Here is an 18,640-nt window from a genome sequence, read left to right as displayed (position 1 = left end):
CAAAGTACACTTCTATAGGTTTTCTATACATATTAGACATGATCCGATCAGTCTTCACATACAATGTAGTATCCAAAAATTCTATCTAAGTCGGATTACTATTACATGTAAATTCTATGCTCATGTTATTAGCATTCAAATATTGCACACATTCTACAAGGCGTACCTGGTCTATGAATCCTCTCTAAAGCGTCATTCTTGGTCTATACACATTGTCAGAATGTATGCATATATTTTCGAGGAAAAAAATAAATATAGAGGTTGGCCAATGCAGGGGCATAGTTAGTTCCGATTGTGACGCCACACCTTTTTATTTGCCTGTACAGGTACTCGTCTAAGAGAAATACATTGTTTCTCAGAGTAAAGTCTAACATGTCTTTAATCATCATGATGTGCATCCAACATGAAGCTGATCTATTCACATAGATGTGATCAATTATTTTGAAACCAAATTGGTGTTCTATTGAGGTATATAAATATTTGACATCTAATGTCACCAAACAATACTCCTCTTACCATTCAAAATGTCCCCCTAATTGTAGTATCCCTTAAATACGCGGGGAGTTTCAGGACTTCCTTAGATAAAATATGTATTTTTGGTAAGAAGTCAGTTGTGGGTAGTTTGGGGTTTTCAACTTTCAAATATCTTTTGACCTCTTCTGTGAGCAATCCAGTACCCATTAATTTGCCAGTACCCATTAATTTGCCAATCAAGTTTCACAATGGCCGCTGGGAGAACGGCTTGACAACTCCTTGAAGATTTAACTAACTGGAGACCCCCTGAACCATAGAACAGATGCTGTGTATGTATGCATTGCCATAACAGTTAACACACTCCCACATTTCCCTCATGTTCTCTTACTTTACAACATTTGTTAAGCGTACTGTGGACCCTCGGGTATACAGGCTCTAACTGTTAAACATATAACATAGAAAGGTTGAGCCACAAAGGCCAGAAGGTTGGCAATTATCCAAAGAGGTGGGTTTTTAACGCTTTCTTAAAGACGGGTAAAGACCCAAGGAGTCTTAATTCTTTAGGTAACTTGTTCCAAAGTTTAGGAGCAGCTGAGAAAAAAGCCCTCTTTTCAGCTTTGATTGTTCTACATCTAGGCTGGAAGAGCTCATTTTGGCCGCTAGACCTGAGATCCCTACTAATTGGTTTATCGATAATGGAGGTCCGGAAGTAAAGTGACATGTTACCCATCCTACACTTGAAGGTTATGTTAAGTGTCCTAAAAGCTATACAAGCTTAAATTGGGAGCCAGTGCAAGGATTGTCTGGCATTCGTAACATGGTCTCTTCTAAAAAGACCCAAGACCGCTCTGGCCGCTCCGTTGTAGTCTGTGTATTTTGTGTTTGTTGATACCCACTACTATGTTTGCTGATACCCACTAGTAGACTACTGCAATAATCTATCTTTGTGCCAATTATGGCTCTGGCGATTATCTCTGCACACATTTTGGGTAATGAATGGCTTGAGATGGTGTAGGAGTTCAATATAATACGTGGAGGAGTCTGTTATACTTGATGCATGAGATTCCATAGTCCATCATTGATCTAGCGTAACTCCTAAGATTTGAAGTTTGTTTACAGGGGCGATCATGTCGGTTCCGAGTCTAAACAGACTATAATTGCTATCTAATTGTTTTATAGCTGCGGAGCGCCCCACAATCATGAGCTCAGTTTTATTTTTGTTAAGGGATAAGTTATTGTTAAGCATCCGTTTCTCAATGATGGTGAATATTTTATTAAGTTCCTGTTCATCCTGCGTGTGGCTACCGGAAAGAGGAACGACACATTGTGGGTCGTCAGCATAGTTGCAGAACATTATGCCCTCCTCTTCCAGTTCTGAGAAGAACGGTGTCATAAACAAATTATAAATGCATGGAGAGGTACTGGCACCCTGTGGTACTCCAAAGAGGACTGGTATTGGTAAAGCTTATGCTATGTCAGAACAGACTCTACAATTCTATTTTCTAGGAAGGAAATAATCCAGGAGGCCGCCAAGGGATAGAAGTTGGCAACATCTGTGAGTCCATGCTTCAAAATCGAATGATCAACTAAATCGAACGCAGCCGATTGATCCAGCGAGACTAACGGAGATAATGAACCTTTGTCCAGTCTCTTAAGAAGGTTCGAGAAGTAAGGTTTCGGTTCCGAAGCCACTTCTAAAGCCTGACTGGTGTTCATTCAGGATGGGGTATAACTTTAAATGTTCTGAGATTTGTCCGTAGGTAACTCTATCTAAAATCTTTATAGTTCAAAGATTTATTACCAAATTTACAGATTGATTTAATAAGTGAGGCGAGGCACGTTTTTATGATCACCGAGGCACAGGCATCACCTTTGCAGTGAGACTGTTTCAGTTTCTCAATGACTACTTGTAGCGCCTCCTCTGTTATAGGGTGGAAATGAAATTGGGGTATGGTTTGTTGACATTTAAAAGCGGTCAGAGCATCCACAGGGGATTTACTAGGTTCTTTCTTGCATACCGGTCATGATTCCTAAAAGTTTATGATGCATACCGTCCTGAATTTTGTGGGACCAGGCAGCATCTCTAGTTTCTAATTGGTCTGCTGGTAATGGAACTGATTCTTGCTCTTTTTTAAAATTTTAAACATTTCCTTTGTATTTGATGCTGCTGTGTCTATTCTTAGGTTATGAAAGTTTTGTTTTGCCTGTAGGATTGCTGATTTGTATGCTTTTACTAGGTTCTTGTAAAATAAAAAGTAAGTAACAAATTTGGTGACAGCGCCGATTTCCATAGGTAATATGCCTTGAGCGCTGAGCACTTAAGTTTCCTGAGTTCAATTGAGAACCAAGGTTGACTTTTTTTGATCTAGGCACTTCTGTTTCATGCGTTTTTAGAGGAGCACGAGTTTTCGGAGATATTAGCCATGTTAGAAGCAAGATTTGTTGACATGGACAATAATGTGGTATGCTGCACAAGTTTCAGTCAAGAGCTAGTAATGACTTACAAGTCCTTACCCAAAATACAAATGGATTGGCCATATACAAAGAAATCTAATTCCTACAACAACATATTGACTGCTTTCATTGTTACACCATCCCGATAGACATACAATTTTCATGACATTGCAAGCCCAGCCCTCTTCTTTTTAGTTTCTTTCTACATGACCCGCAACCCTAAACTGGCACACAATACATTTTTAGTACAGCTTCCACTTGGTCACAGACCTACAACCCACGCATGGTTATTGTATGGACACTTTATGAGGCCATAGAGAACTAACAAAAGGCTCCTTTGATCAGACACTAACTCGTTTCTCCAAGTACTTTGAGACGCTGGATATTTATTCTTGCCGTCCTCGTTCCTTTTCATTATGCGCCACCACCAGTTCAATCCATTTGGTCTCTGTTCCTACTATAATATTTTCCCTAATAATCTATTTGACCTGCTCATATGTCTACTTTTACAGTTTTAGCCACTAATCCTAGATTAACAGTGCTAGGTGACTCTTCAGCCACTCGCTCAACAATTTCCAAGCCAAATCCCGGGCCCATGCTTCTTTTTTCTATTTCCGATCCAAATAGACGTTCCCATGTGGTTGCAGCTGCCTTTCTGCCAACTGATATTTTCTTCCTCAGCCAAACGGTTTTCCCGAACAAGAATGTGTGCATGTTAATTTTTATGTAAGTGTGTTTAAAACGACTGCATCCCCTCCTAATGGATTCCCCATTCAAGAGCCTTTTCTACTTTAAATCTCATCGCGCTAAGTTGCAGTGTTCTCCAATATTAAAGTCACACAATTTATGTTGCTGCATGTATGCAAATCTAAAATGTATCCCACTTGACGCAAAATAACACAAGTAACCTTTAACAAACCAGTTAACTATTCTAAATACATGCAAAACTGCAACATTATAACAATATCGCATCCATTTCTTATCTGTAGTATGGTGCATGCAGCGTGAATGTCCCTTTTTATATTGGGATGAAATCGATCTACTCCAAAAAGGGTAGTAAGAGTTGTATGAACAGCATGAAGTACTCAAAATATATTTTAATGAGAAATAGAAGAACACGTTTATTTTAGGAAAAACGAATTCCATTGGTTCTGAAACTGCTCATTCCTTCAGGACTGTGTTAACTGTATTCAACTAGAATAGTGTGCAGTTTGTCTATGCTATTTACAGATCAAGAACCCCAATTATATTGCAGCCCCTTATTAAAATAATTTCGTTTTTATGTAATGTCTTTTTAGAAACTACCCATGGCATGCTATTTAGGCAAAACCTTTTTTTTTTTTTTTTTAAATTAAAGGTCCCTTCTTAATTTGTGTCCAGGAACCCCTGTCCTCTTGAGAGATCTGCCCCACCCTCTAATCAGAAACTGTAAGTCCTTCACAGCTGGGGTTTGATGAACACACACAACTAAAACAGCCAAATTGGTGGCATAGCAGCAAAGAAGACATCTATTACATCATGACAAATTAGCAGCTGTGTGCAAGGTAGAACAAAGTGAATTTGTGGAGTTCAGAGGGAGTTGGCCAGCTAAAAAGTGGTCTAAATGGCTGGCATTAGGTGATCTAGAAATGGCACTAAAAAAGTCCAGTCCTGTCAAAACCCAGACAGGCAACAACTTAAGTCCAAGAATGTGGAGCTAATTGGTGGTGGAGTGGACAAAAAAATAGCGGCACAGTGGCTGCATCCAAAAAGGAGTGAGTGGGGGGGCAGGTGTGACTTGTTCTTTGGTTTGCACTTTTTATTGGTGCATTGGGGCTTGACTACACAATGCTTGAAATAATAAAAAAGGGTGCTAGATTTGTCCCTGACAAAAATATCCAAACATTTTCGGGGGGCATGCATTCAAGTTACTTACCAGCCACGAAAATGTCACTAGCCAATTGCTAGTGGTGAGTGCAACTTTTGAGCCCTGGTATATTAATAAATAGATATGTTGGATCCAACTGTGCATTCACAATAACCCAGATGCCATTTGACACCCATACCCATTTTCTGTTTTTTACATTTCTGCCTTTAGAATGTTATGTTCTCAGAGTGTTCATTTAAAAAATAAATATATTTGTTCAAACCCATGCTGCTCGGCACTGTCTGGTTTTCAAGACAAGCATGTTGCCCCTGAACTATCCTCCACTGGATTGGTCTCTAAGCAGTGTCCGTAGGTACAAATGACATTTTCCTATATGCATAGTACGGTAAGTCAATCCAGCTCTGTCGGGTGCAACTTTAATGGTAATGTTATCTCATTTCTGTATCCTTTTCTCCTACTAGATCTATTAATAACTGTAATTGAGCAACACAGAAATTCAATGCTTAGGGCAAGCCCATGCCTTAAACTCAGTACACTTTGTAGTTGCCAGTGAGCCTCTGACTGCAGTTGCCTAAGTTTAATAAAAAAGACTGAAGTAAAGCAAAGGTAAAGGCAAATCCCAGGAGTGGATTAGGGTGTCATTCATGACATGACATCATATTTCAAACCTACTCCCTTTTGAGATGCTCCTCTGAGCCTTTTGGTCGTTGGCTGCGTTTGTCCGTCACCCCTCTAGTCCTTGTTTGCTGTGGTGAGTCACTCTCCTTATTCATTGGCTCTCGTTTGAGCTTCTCTGTTCCTTGGCTCCCTGGTGAGTCACCGGGGTAAGCAAACCAAAGCCAAACGTTTCCTCTTTCTGTTTGCTCTTGCTGCATGTTGAACGCCCCAAATTACCATGTTTGCATGATTGTATCCATGCTATCAAAATCGTCACTAATTGGAGAAAGATATGGTAACCATAACCATTTCAAAATCCTTATCTCCCACCCTAACCGACAACACATCTCGACACACAACTCCTCCACAGAAACACAAGTTGCACAGTGAAGCTTACACCACCAGAAAGCAAGTGTCTACACTACGTTTCTCTTAATGCCACATCGACCCACTACAGACATTACTTACGCAACTCTCTGCGCTGCTAAAAAAAAAAAAAAAAAAAAACACTGACAGAAACCAGAGTTTGTTGGAAACCTTGATCGCACCTTGACCTGTGCTCAAGACAGCTCCCAAACTATCTAAAATGTGCACCCCCACAGACCGCCTTAATTTTTCGGATCTGCATGCATCAACATTCTAAGAAAGCAACTCTCGCCAAATAAAACCTAGTTGAAAGACACATAAGAATCCACTACAAACATTTTGATGTATGTAATTTGATGGATTGAACAGTCTCGTCTTTGGGATCTGACAGTAGATCTCAATAGTATAATTACATGATGGCACTGGGTGACCACATTGCATGATTTGTGATTGATACTGGAGCCATGCTCCACATAATGTTAATCTCCGAATACCAGAAGAGGTAGAACAAAACTATGTCATCAGTCTGAGCTGATGACAATCCCATGGACTGAAAAAAGGTCCCGTTTAGAATTGCGGGAAATTTACAGCGTGGCTAAAATACAAAGATAAAACAATGTCTGTAGATATCTATGCACAGCAAAGAGCTGTCCCAGTAGACAAATTACTAGGGCGAATGATGGCGAGAGCCATAACCATTTCAGCCATAAACATTTCAATGCCTCACCAACATCCCACCCATCACTGTTTCAGGGGATTGGCAAAATTGTATGGACATAGTTAATTTGCACCTCAGTGAGACCAGTGCGCCAACATCTCAGCTGAGTACCAATTAACCTGCAACCATTTGTTCAGAAGGAACTTCCACATGTGCTGGAACATTAAATAATTTGGCAATTGGTCCCTCACCATAGAGCTCCTACATCATAGCAGTGCCAGAGGAAAAACTCCTAGGAATGATCACTTCAGTTAACTTGCGGGAAGCCTAAAAACAATTGTGCGACAAGTACTTCCAAGAATGCACATAAACCACATTTGTTTCTTGACTGATGTTCAGATATTTTCCGCCCAGAAAGGGATGTTAACAGATAGTACTGAATCAACAGTCCAGATATATCCCAAAATGTTTCACCCATCTGGTTTTGTACAGATATAATAAGCAAGTCGTCCGCATTGAGGTTTCCTCAGCAACACAACTCTGTCAAGAATCTATTAGAACAGTCACATGTCCCATTAAGAACGGTTTTAATTCCAGCAACAATATCTTGCCCTTTGAGGGCACTCTTTCAACATGGCATAACTCGGGAGAAAGTATGCACAGCGTTGAAAAAGGCATACTAATCCTGAATGGGGGGCAAGATATGAATTTGGGAACCGTGAACTGTTTCTTTGGACCCATTCAAGAGCCCAATTTTTCCCTTTCAAAGTGCCAACTCCTTGTCATATCATTATATTTTTTGTTGTTTTTTTCTCTTGGTAATGACTGGGCCTGGATCAGGTGTTTTTTGTTATCTCATTGTGTTTACTGCAGAGGGTCTCCCCAGGGTGTCCAGTAACGATTTATATTCCCTGAAGGGTTTCAGCGACGAGGGTTGTGGTCGCTCCTCATCTAGGTCTAATTTTTAGCTGCTCCTTTTTTTTTCTTGGTGACCCATAGGGCTTGCCTAATCTGTTGAAGCTGGCTATAATAAGATAGTGTTCTGACCATGGACGAGGAGTGGCACTGATGTTAGCCAGATGTAGGTCCAACTTCCCCAAGAGAGACGGGCAGCCGGTAATCCAGATACAATTTGGTAGTGGGAGTATTTTATAAGCAAATAAAAATGTTTTAACTGAAAAACGTATTAATTAATTTGCACCAAAACATGCACATTAAAAGATACATTTTTACTTTTTCCAATCGGGCAGTTACAATAGTAGTTTCAATAGTAGTTTCTCCCTGTGGTACTACGTGCACTACTGGTCCAAACCTATTCAAACTTGTGCAGCCTGTTCTTTCACAGAGGAACATTCGCAGAGGAACATTTCCAAGACATAACTTTCCGGTTGTGTATCTCCAGCATGCACAATCAAATGTTGCAAAACTCTTACAATAAAATTGCCAATGCTAAGCGTTGCCTCTCATATGTCCCATCTTTCTATCAGTTTCTCCTAATGGTATACAATGCCACAATGCATTATTAGATGAAAAAGATTTAAGTCTGAATATTTAGCCTACTTCAACAGTGAAAGCCTCTAGGGGGTGAGGGGGATCCCAATTCTAGCACCTGAAAACAAGCAACAGCAGGATAAATTGGTTTTTCCAGGATCACCTAATTGTAGTCAACTGGGGAAGCAGAATAAAATGTCAGGTTTACTGTCTCCTCATTTGCAAGTTGGGCAGTGTTTTATAATCGAATTAAAGGTGAGGGGAGTAGGAGGACTATAGTGCAGCCCAACACTTCAAGGTTCTTGGAGATTATGGGAATTTTGGCAGCCAATACATTTGGTCCAGTGTGGATAAGCTGAGATTACTTTGTGAATCAGCAGAAAACACTGGCATAACACAATACATTTTATTTAGCTTTTGTATAGCATTTGGTGGCCCCCGTTTTTCCAAATAATCAGACTGGCACAAATGAGAATGTGATTTTCCCACGATCACAAAATGTTAGTGATGTGGAAGCCGCGATTGGAACCCAGGCTGCCTCATGTTAACACATTCTAAATATCCATGCACAAATACGTTTTTCCAGCACATGCTGCACATTCAAATCCAGCTCTACCACCAATACATGTTTATTTTGCATTGGGTAAACTGTATTGGTTACTTTCCTTGTTTATCCCGACTAGAGGATGACACGCATTACCTCATGAGATACTACTGGAGTGTTATTTTAAATTATTTACTTGCCACAGATGGTACTGGGCAAACTACTATTTTCTTGCATCCACAGCAGGTTTACACCAGGCCTAGGCTCCCAACCCACCTAGGCTTAAACCGCCGTGGGTGCAAGAAAAATAATCTAAGCCCTGCATTTATTGCAGAACAGATGTGAACAAAACGAGGGTGAAACCCCTCAATCACAGATGTTAGATCAGCAGTCCCAAATGGGGCAGTAGTTTATGCATTTTCAACAGAATAATCGAATGGCAGGGTACGGGCGCTTGGAAGCAATACAGTTAACGACCTGAGAAAAATCAAGTTTACGCATTATACCAACTGCCCCAACCTTTTCATTTGCATCTCATAGGTAGGAGTGATTTGGTCCGATGGGCCTGAATCAACACATATGATGCGACCCTGTTGCCAAGGGATACAAAATGAAGGGAGCCAGGTTAGGTTAGATGTGAAAAGTAGGGAGTAGGAGAAACCCGGTCCCTGGAAGGCCTTGTGAATAGGAACGTTGAAGCAAAAGGGCTACTTTCTCTAGTCTGTTGCATCCCCTCTGGCCTTTCCTTTTGGGGTGGGGTTTTGAATAGTAATTTCTTTTCGTTGTACTTGCAGATGGTGTGTTTAATTAAAGTGTATACATTGTTATAGAACCTTGATTGGACATTCCCTTTATTTTGGACTGTGTTGTCTGAGTCACTACTGGATCACCTTTTTACACCCCTCTTGAGAGCCTTCCCTCGACCTACGTTACCACAAAAGGCAATGGAGGTGTATCTCTTGATTTTGCCCGTTTTACCTTTATGATTGCCTTGTATTTTGGTTTGTAGAAGTGTTCGGGCCGAGTGGGCCATTTTACCTCTACTCATCCTTGTACTCCTGCGAGGCAGAATCCAATTCGTCACAATGTCGTTCCACATCCTCAATCATGACATGGTACTGTTTGCCAAGGGCCTGTGTGGCGGTGGCGGTGTCGTCTGCAGTTAAGTGGTTAGATATTGTAATAAGTGCAGGTAGTTGGCTTTTCATGAGCATGCCTTGTGTAGAAGTAACTCCTGTATTTTAGACACTCCATTTTTGAGTTTAAGATGGTACATATTTAAATGTCTTCTCTTTTGTTGAACAGAGGTCGATGGAGGAGGAGACCAACGCTCTACCCTTGGAGAACGCATCCATTCTTTCAGAGGGTTCTTTGCAGGAAGGGCATCGACTATGGATTGGAAATTTGGATCCCAAAATAACAGAGTAAGAATGGGTCACTTGTCCGGGTTTTTTCAACAGTGGAGTATTACTTGCTGGACTAATTTAAAACGAGAACATTGCCTTTGAGATTGGAAAAAAACTGTTTCTTCATGAGACCTGCAAAAAGCTGTGCTTTACGGAAACTGACTTTTGCTGAAGTTCTTTACATTCATGCATTTGCCAATTTGGGCGATTCAGGCATGCAGTAAGAAGGATGTATGCTTTCTTAGTTTAAGGCACACTATACTAGAAGTATTTCTGAATATGTGCGAAGCATTTGTGGAATCGATATACAGTCCATTTTAAATGGGAAACCTGCTTGCATATGTAAAATGTTTTACCACACAGCAAATTATGGTCCATCAGGTCAACGGCCCCTCCCAAGTGTAATTGAAGCTCATCGTGCCACTAGGGTATAAATTTAAAACCTGCGCATCATCTTTACAAAGCTGATGATTCGTTGATTTCATGCTGGAAATGCCAGCATTTGCAGACGTTGAATCCGACCAACAACAGTTGTGTCCTTGTTAATATGGGACACACATTATCTTTAGTTTGCTGCTATTGTCACATCTGTGCGGCAAAACACAATGAATGATCAAAGGTAGCAGCAAACGATGGATGAGGAAAGGGCTGTGAGCTATGGTATCGAAATTATTGTTCAACATATTCAAAGACAGAACTGAATATTATAATTGCTGTTTTCCACGTTTAAATAAATGTTTTACAATGGAGTGTGGAGAGAGGGCTAAATGTTTACAAAGTCCCCCTTTAGTGCAATGACTCGCGGCACCCCTCTTACCCCTGCCAACCCACCTGCCCCCTCCTGCCATTCCCTGCATTCTGAAAATAAAGGCTACTGTAGACTGGAGAAATATCTAAATCTGATGATGCCGGAAGAGCTACTGCAATTAAGAGAGCAAAATAAAGATATTGCTGTAATGCTTTCTTCTGTTGCATAATTGTTGCACTTATTGTAATAGGTCCCCTGTTTGAGTGATTTGGATCAGGTGGACTTTCAGTGCTTCGTCAGTTTAAACTCCTTTTTTAGTCGGACTAGAGAGACTAGAGACACAGAACATGGTAACCTCAAATTAAACCTAATGATGATGTGCAGAGTATGTTTGTCGGGCCATTCTACCTAAGGCTTGGTGTGCAGCTGTTTTCCTGTTAGAAAGTTGTGAGTTTGGGCCAAAGCAGTAGACCTTTTCATAGACTTGTATGATAGGAGGACCAAAACCTACTTAATAGTAGTTTGATTGTGCCATGGCATGATGGGCTGGAAGCTCAAACTCCCACCTAGGAAGGTTTTCCTGGTTATTTTCTCCAGTCATCAGCTTAACCTCTAATGGCACTCTTGTAGTCTAGTGCTGGGCACGGTGAGGCCAGGGAAACTGTGTTTCCCTTTCTGTATTGGGGTAGGTCTTCCTTTCAAAACGTGTTAGGATTTTTTTCAGGGAACAAGACAACCCTTGCCCCAGTACACAATGGTTGGCAGGTTGTTGTCTTAAGGTGCAACCTGGTCATGTAGTGGAAACCTTACAGTAAGTGTGGTAGCTTGTCCTAGTTGTAAAGCAGGGATCTGGGGTAATTTGATATAATCTTGAATGCAATGTTTGTGTTGGACTTACTTGCTGTGCCTATGGGGTCAAAGGAGACACTTCAGATAATACGTTCTTCCTGGCAGACATACAAATGTTCTATGGCTGAGCATCTGCCTTTTGTTCCTGTTGTTACTTCGCGATGACTTGGACAATGTTGTCCAGCGAGTTTTCTCCAGCCTACAGCACAACAACATTAATGACTAAACCGCTACCAGCTAACCCTCTCTGGAAGATAAAACGCTTCCCTTCACAACTAGTCCAGGCCATGGTAATCTCCCACATGGATGAGGGACACCTCCTCCTTACCAGCTTTCCAGTGACTCATCTGGCCCTTGAGCTGCCCAGCATGCTGTAGCATGACACCTAAAGGAAAGTGAGAAAGTTGCCCACATTTCTCCCATCCTAAGGAAGCTGCACTCGCTTCCTATACCAGCCAGATTACTCTTCAAGACTGCTTGCATACATCACCTATAAGGAAACTACTGTTTGCCTGCCGAGATGCTAAACTCTTTAGCTCAGATGGGTCCTGCTCCTCCAGGAGCCAGGCCATTGCTTGGCTCGAGACTAAACTGGCATACAAGGAAACAACATGAATCTGGCCTTCCTCCTTGAACACCATCCCGGATGATCTGGACTATGCCAACACTCTTGCAGTTCAAGAAGGAACTCAAGACCGTACTCTTCAGTCAGTACTTATGTGCCACCTAGGTTCTATGGGTTCCTGCAACACATCGACCCCCACACCCATGGCCGGAATATTCTTGCTACATATTGTAACGCATCCTTATTACCTCTTATGTTCCCCCTCAATGGCATGTTCAGTGCTCTGCAGCTTCCTGGGTGTGTTTGCACCATATAAAACCCAAATACATGCATGCATACATACAAGTACAGCCAGAGATGTGAAGCAGTTTTACACTTTTTACCAGTGCAATAAGGTCCTGGATGGTGGCACCAGATTAACATATTTTACAAGTAATGGGATTGTTTTCCTGGGTGACCTAACTGTCCTTGTATGCCTGCTTATGTCATGGGACAAGAGTGTATTCATTCTTTTTGTTGGAATTCTTGGCAATTTTGTTATTGCTTCTCTTGCAGTTAGTCGTGATATTCAAAATAGACTTGTAGTGCGATAGTGTTGATACCCTACTACATCACTACATCAATACATTGAGGTGCTTATGCAGTAAAAGGGAGCAGTCGTAATAGGGCTTAATTTTATTTATTTATTTTATCTGAGTTCTAAGAATATGTGCTAGAGAAGTGCTTACTTCATTTAAGGTAAATATTCTGCTGAATACTGTTGTGAAGTCCTTTGGTGGATGGATGCAAGTTGGTATGGTTTGCAACGAGAGAATGCTAGGGTGTGCTGGCATTCCAACCCAAGCAGTTGGAGATAAGTAGCTTGGGTGGTAAGAGCCAGTGTGTTCCTCTCTTTGATCTTAAGGATACCTAATGTAATTGAATAAATAACTTAAGTAACTTACCTGGAGCATCCAGAGTATCTTTTTAACAAATACATCAAGAAAAATGCAGAGCTTTACTATGTCTCTGTGGACTACTGAGCTGTTTTTGTTGAGGTCGACTGGCTGACGCTCTGGACCAAACTGCCCACTGTGAGGGGTCAGAAATGAGAGCCGGGCACAAAGTGGTTGTGTTCTCAACATCAGACATCTTTATTAAAAGAAAAGGGTTGGATAAAGGCCTCTTTGTCCCTAACCAAAAGATGGTTTCCGTGCCTAGGAAACTAAAACTAAAGATCGGTCTGTGCCTTGTTTTAAAAATTAAACTATCCTTGCGTCCAAAACATATCTTACCTTCACACTGAAATGCATAGTTAAAAAGTGTAAGGAAAAAGTGTTTCTGACTTCTCTTTAACCAAACCGGTGAAATGATTGAATAAATCCAAAAAAATGGTTTCTCCAAAGGAGAAGTCCTTGAATCCAAAGGGTAGTTCCCTTCCCCTGGATTATTTCAGGAAGGCTGGCAAATACGTTTTTTCCCCCAAATAATGTTTCTTTAAGAAGGGCAGGAATGTCTTTCATGTAACAGTTTCTCAAAGCTAGGAAAAGTGTTTCTTTTACCCAAGTGTTTCTTTTACACAACTGCTTTATAGATGATTTCCTGGCATACTCCGCTACCAGGAATTCTTCAATAGTTTCCTCAGACCCCCTGGTATACTCTCGTGCCAGGTATCCCCTGCTGGGTTTTACAGATCACATGGTGCTCTCTCCTGCCAGGTAACTTTTCCCAAAGGGCTTACTGCCTGATATATCCCATTTACAGGTCTTCTTTCATTGTTCCCTTTATTTCCTAGTATAGCACAGTTGTATTCCTGTACTGTCTATACTTCATTTATTCTGAATTTCACTTGTCCCAATCTTCCCCATATGAACCTCTCACATATGAGGACTTGTTCTGTTTATTTACTTTACATATTTGCTTACGACAATGCTTGGTCCACCTTTCCCCATTTAAACTCCTCATATATGGACACCCAAACTCTGCCTTTCAGCTTCATCATTATCATTCATCTGCTTATAATTATATTTGCTTCTGCTTTCCCCATATTGACATTTCTGGCATGAGAAATTGTGCAAATTCACTTTTTTTTAATTTACTTGGTCAGGGTTCAAAATATTCTTTCAGTTGTCTGTGTACCTGTTGGTACCTCCTGGGGTTACCATCTCTGTGGGACAGTTCACTGGTGTCTATGCCGTGGCGAAGTCACAATGCGGAAATGTCACCCCCCCCCCCCGGTTTACAGACCTGCTTTCAGCTCTTCGCTCTCTCGTGTTCACTCGCTGGTAAAGTGGCAGATTTTCTGTTTGGCTTCATTCTCCTCTGCTGCCGGTCCCCTCCACAGCTTCTCCTTGGAGCCTGCCATGCACCTCTGAGTCTCTCTCCACTCCGGTGCAGATTGCTGATAAGCGGCAGCTTGGGAGCACCTGCCTGCTTCAGCCCGGTCTTCTCTCGAGCGTCTGCCTTCACCAGCGTTTCTGCCTCTTGCTGTGTCTCCTCTCTCCAACTTCTGATTGGCAATGAAAACCATCTTTAAATGTCCCGCGCAGCGCATATCAGGAGAAGAGGATTCACGTCTACCCTTGCCTGGACGATTGGCTGATCAGGGCACGTTCTCTCGAACAAGCCTTGGATCATCTCAACGTTACCTGCCACTCCCTTCACAAACTGGGCTTCTCCCTCAATTTCAAGAAGTCCCACATGACACCTTCCCAGCAGCTGCAGTACATCAGGGCTGTTTTAGGCACATCCTTGGGAAAGTGCTCGCCACCCAGGGTGAGGGCTCAAGACAAATTCCAGATGGTAACAAAATTCCAGAGTGCCCAGAGTCTTCCAGCCTTCAAATTCTTGAGGTTGCTCGGCCTCATGGCATCCTGTATTTTTCTGGTGCCAGAGGCCCGGCTGAGAATGGGATCCCTTCAGTGGGCTCTCAGGACACAATGGTCCCAGTTCTCCGGCAAGATGTCGGACTGGCTTCAAATTCCAACCAGTGTCTCCCAGGATCTTCTGTGGTGGGCCTCCAAGGCAAATATTCGGAAGGAAGAACCTTTTTGGCAACCAGGGCCAGAGGTCACGCTAGTAACTGACGCCTCACTCATGGGTTGGGGAGCTCACACCAACGATTTGACAATCGGTGGTCTCCATCAGAGTCCAGGCTACACATCAATCTTTCGGAGCTGAGAGCAATTAGACAAGCTCTGAAGGCTTTTCTGCCATCTGTACGGGGAAAGAATGTCCTGGTAATGACAGACAACACTGTGGCCATGCACTACCGCAATAAGAGAGGAGGCGTAGCGTCTCTACCACTGTGCAGAGAGGCAATGCAGCTATGGTACTGGGCAATACGAGAAGGAATCTCCCTGGCCGGGGAGGAGAACACGGCGGCGGACACTCTGAGCAGGCAGGCCACAGTCTCCCACAAGTGCGAACTAGCTCAAAGTCGTTCAAGAGATCTTTGCCCTTTGGGGAACCCCTCCAGTGGATGGATCTGTTCACGACCAGTGTCAACCGGAGGTGAGGGCTGTACTGCTGAACGGAATTTCCTCCGAGAGGAGCTCTAGGAGACGCGTTTGTGGTCGATTAGGAATTCCCACTACTGTACGCGTTTCCTCCAGTCTCTGTCATTCCTCAGGTATTCAGGAGGTTGAGGCGATTCGGGACCCACATGATCCTCATTGCCCCGGATTGAGCCAGGAGAACATGGTACCCAGACCTTCTGGACATGTCCATCTGTCCTCCGATACATCTTCCATAAAGAGAGGATCTTCTCTCGCGAGAGGAGCGTTGGGTTCTCCATTCCGAGATCAAGACTCTCAACCTTCACGCTTGGTTTCTGAAAGGTTGAGGTGCAAGGATTGGGACCTCCTGGATGAAGTGATGGAGGTGTTGCTTCGGCCAGAAGGCCAGCAACAAAGGCTCTGTACCGTTGTCGCTGGAACACATTTTGCGACTGGTGCAGGGAAAAGAATGTTGATCCAGTTCAGTGTACAACTCCGGATGTTCTATCCTTTTTGCTTTCGTTAGCACACAAAGGTCTTTAGGTTGGAACCATTAAGGGTTACCTGGCAGCGCTTTCAATCTTTAAGGGCTCAAAGAATGCTCCTATTTCAAGATCCCACTGGTCACTCTTTAAAGGGTTCACAAATGTGTTCCCGCCTTCTACTTTTCAGGTTCCGGTTTGAGACCTCAACCTGGTTTTGAAATTTCTGATGGGTGCCCCATTTGAACCCTTGCACGCATGTCCGTTTTGGTTGTTAACATTTAAGGCACTTCTATTGTTTGCTATTACTTCTGCACATAGAGTGAGCGAGTTGCAGGCACTTTCTTCCAAGACACCCTTTACTATATTCCACAAGGACAGGGTTGTGTTGAGAGTGAAAGCCTCCTTTCTACCTAGTGTAGTTTTGGACTTTCACTTAAGTCATAAAATGGTGCAGCCAGCTTTCTATTCTCTGCATCCTAGTAAGGACCTTAGGAGAGCATTAAGCTTTTATATTTCCAGAATGTACAAAGTGCGAGTGGACGACTAGCTCTTTGTGTACAGGATACAAACTGGGCCAGGCTATTTTTAAACGGACCTTGTCTAGGTGGATCATACTTGCTATTTCTGAATGCTATAGACTGGCTGGCAAGGACCCTCCTGAGGGCTTGCGTGCTCATTCCACCAGAGGCATGGCCACATAGACTGCCCTGCAAGGGGTCCTTCCTATTAAAAACATCTGTGACGCTGCAACGTGGTCATCAATACACACATTTACTAAGCATTATTCTCTGGATACCTCCCATGCTCAGGATGTTGCTTTTGGTAAGGCAGTCCTTTACTCTGCCTTTTAATAAAAAAAAGAAAAAGGTCTGCTTGTCTAAATTCTTCACCCTCCTCCTATCTTGGCTACTGCTTTGGGAGTCTGTCAAAGATGAGGAATATGTTGGAGGACACAATCCATTCGAAGAACAAGTTACTTACCCCTGGTAACAGTCTTTCGACCGGATTTTCCTCCAGCGTATTACTCATCGCCCTCCCATCCTACCCCTCTGTAGAATTTCCCATGCTATAACCGCTGTTGTTCCAACAAGGCTGAGTACTGTCAAGCCTATGTTATAGGCATATCTGCTGCACGAGGAGGGGAAAAACAGAACTGATGCCAACAGGCGCCATGCGTGCTACTTATATCATCCAATGACGTCACCCTCGACGGAGGCCTCTGAGGGACATCGACTTGACGCATGGCGCCCTCTGCCAAAAAGTTTTCCGAAGCAGCCGAAACTGGACATTACATGTCAAAGATGAGGAATACGTTGGAGGAACATCCAGTCAATAGAACGTTACCAGGGATAAGTAACTTGTTCTTTCTGTGGGGAAAGCCTTCTAAACTTTTGTTGCCTGCGCAAACTCTGCAATTAAGGCTTCTGGAGGTAAAGACGCTCTCAGGCCCGGCAACTGCTCGACACTCGACAGTGGTCCCGGCGTTGTCTTCCGCCTCCAGATTCTGCTTTTGCTGCAAATTGTAGGGTTGACAACTCCTCCACCTACGACTACTGCTCTGCTCCTTCTTCTTACTAATGGCCTGCACCTGAGGGGGCCTTTTAAGCCTCCCCGTCCCACTCTGGTGTGGGTCATTTCCCTTAACAAGCTGCACTTTGCAGTTTCATGCCTCTTCAGCCCTCTTCTTCGCCCCACTACCTTGGGGATTATGGCACTTTGAGTTCATAATGTAAAAATTAGCTTTTCTTGTGAGAAGTTGAATTTCATGCTTGTTTCTTTCCTTAATTCTATTCCTGAAAGGAATATAATAAGGATTAATTGAAAGATTCGACTTTACAGAGAAATAAAGATCTTCAGGGTTTAAATTGGTATTAGTTACAGGCTTATCTTTACTATTCCTTTGGGATTCAGGGCTTCCAGCTCTATGAATCGCCATGATTAGGGGTTTCATTTCTCCCGATGCAAAAGTGGTCATGAATGTTTTCACCCTTCGTTGATATTCAACTGGGGAAAATAAAAGTCCTTTGTGTCAACAAGCCATTGCATATTTTGGCATTCCTGATATTTCTTCACTAGAGGAAGACCAATACCGCCTCTAACCTAACCGAGCCCTCACGCTCCCTTCCGGCCTTTATACTCCCAGGTGATCCTCCCGGCTAATACCACCTCCACGGATGGTATCAAAGTGGCTGCCTTTCCCTGGCTACCTGGGAGGAGACTTTAGGTAGGGTCTTTGTGAGGACTCTGCAGGATTCATCACAGGTCCAATACCAATCATGGAGGATTTTAAATTGTGTAAGCGTTAGTCCGTCTCTCTTTTAATGTAGGAATTGTGGGTTGATACTGTAAACAACCATTGCAAGTCAGACCAATTTAGCTGTAGTTTGTCTTCCTCAGGAGGATAGCTCGGGGGTAACGTGCTTGTTTGGAAGCAAGACGACACAGAGCAACACAGGTTCGATCCCCGGGTCTGCGCTTAGAAACCTGGGTATTAATCGTGTTACAAATAACCTATCATCATCACTACATACACAGCTGTTTGTACGTTGTATTTGTTGAGAGGCAGATGAATGTCATCCATAGCTTCTGCCCCTCCCTCG

The 18,640-nt window shown here is 42.8% G+C and overlaps 1 protein-coding gene across 2 annotated transcripts in view; it reads left to right on the top strand.

The window, feature by feature from the left end:
* RBM18 (RNA binding motif protein 18) overlaps positions 1 to 18,640 on the top strand; it is a 320,439-nt gene that overhangs the window by 56,446 nt on the left and 245,353 nt on the right. The window contains exons 1-2 of one of the 2 annotated variants that reach the window (XM_069609660.1): positions 9,543 to 9,680; positions 9,817 to 9,935. In XM_069609660.1, coding sequence (XP_069465761.1) covers positions 9,823 to 9,935 — 113 coding nt within the window. In that variant the 5' untranslated portion in view covers positions 9,543 to 9,680; positions 9,817 to 9,822. Of the gene's footprint in view, positions 1 to 9,542; positions 9,681 to 9,816; positions 9,936 to 18,640 lie in introns of those variants that run through there. The other variant, XM_069609659.1, reaches the window with a different exon arrangement.

This window comes from Ambystoma mexicanum, chromosome 8, assembly GCF_040938575.1.
Source record: "Ambystoma mexicanum isolate Mex_15411 chromosome 8, UKY_AmexF1_1, whole genome shotgun sequence".
Classification (NCBI taxonomy): domain Eukaryota; kingdom Metazoa; phylum Chordata; class Amphibia; order Caudata; family Ambystomatidae; genus Ambystoma; species Ambystoma mexicanum.
The sequence above is the reverse complement of the archived record's forward strand: the minus strand, read 5'-3'. Positions and strand labels throughout refer to the sequence as shown.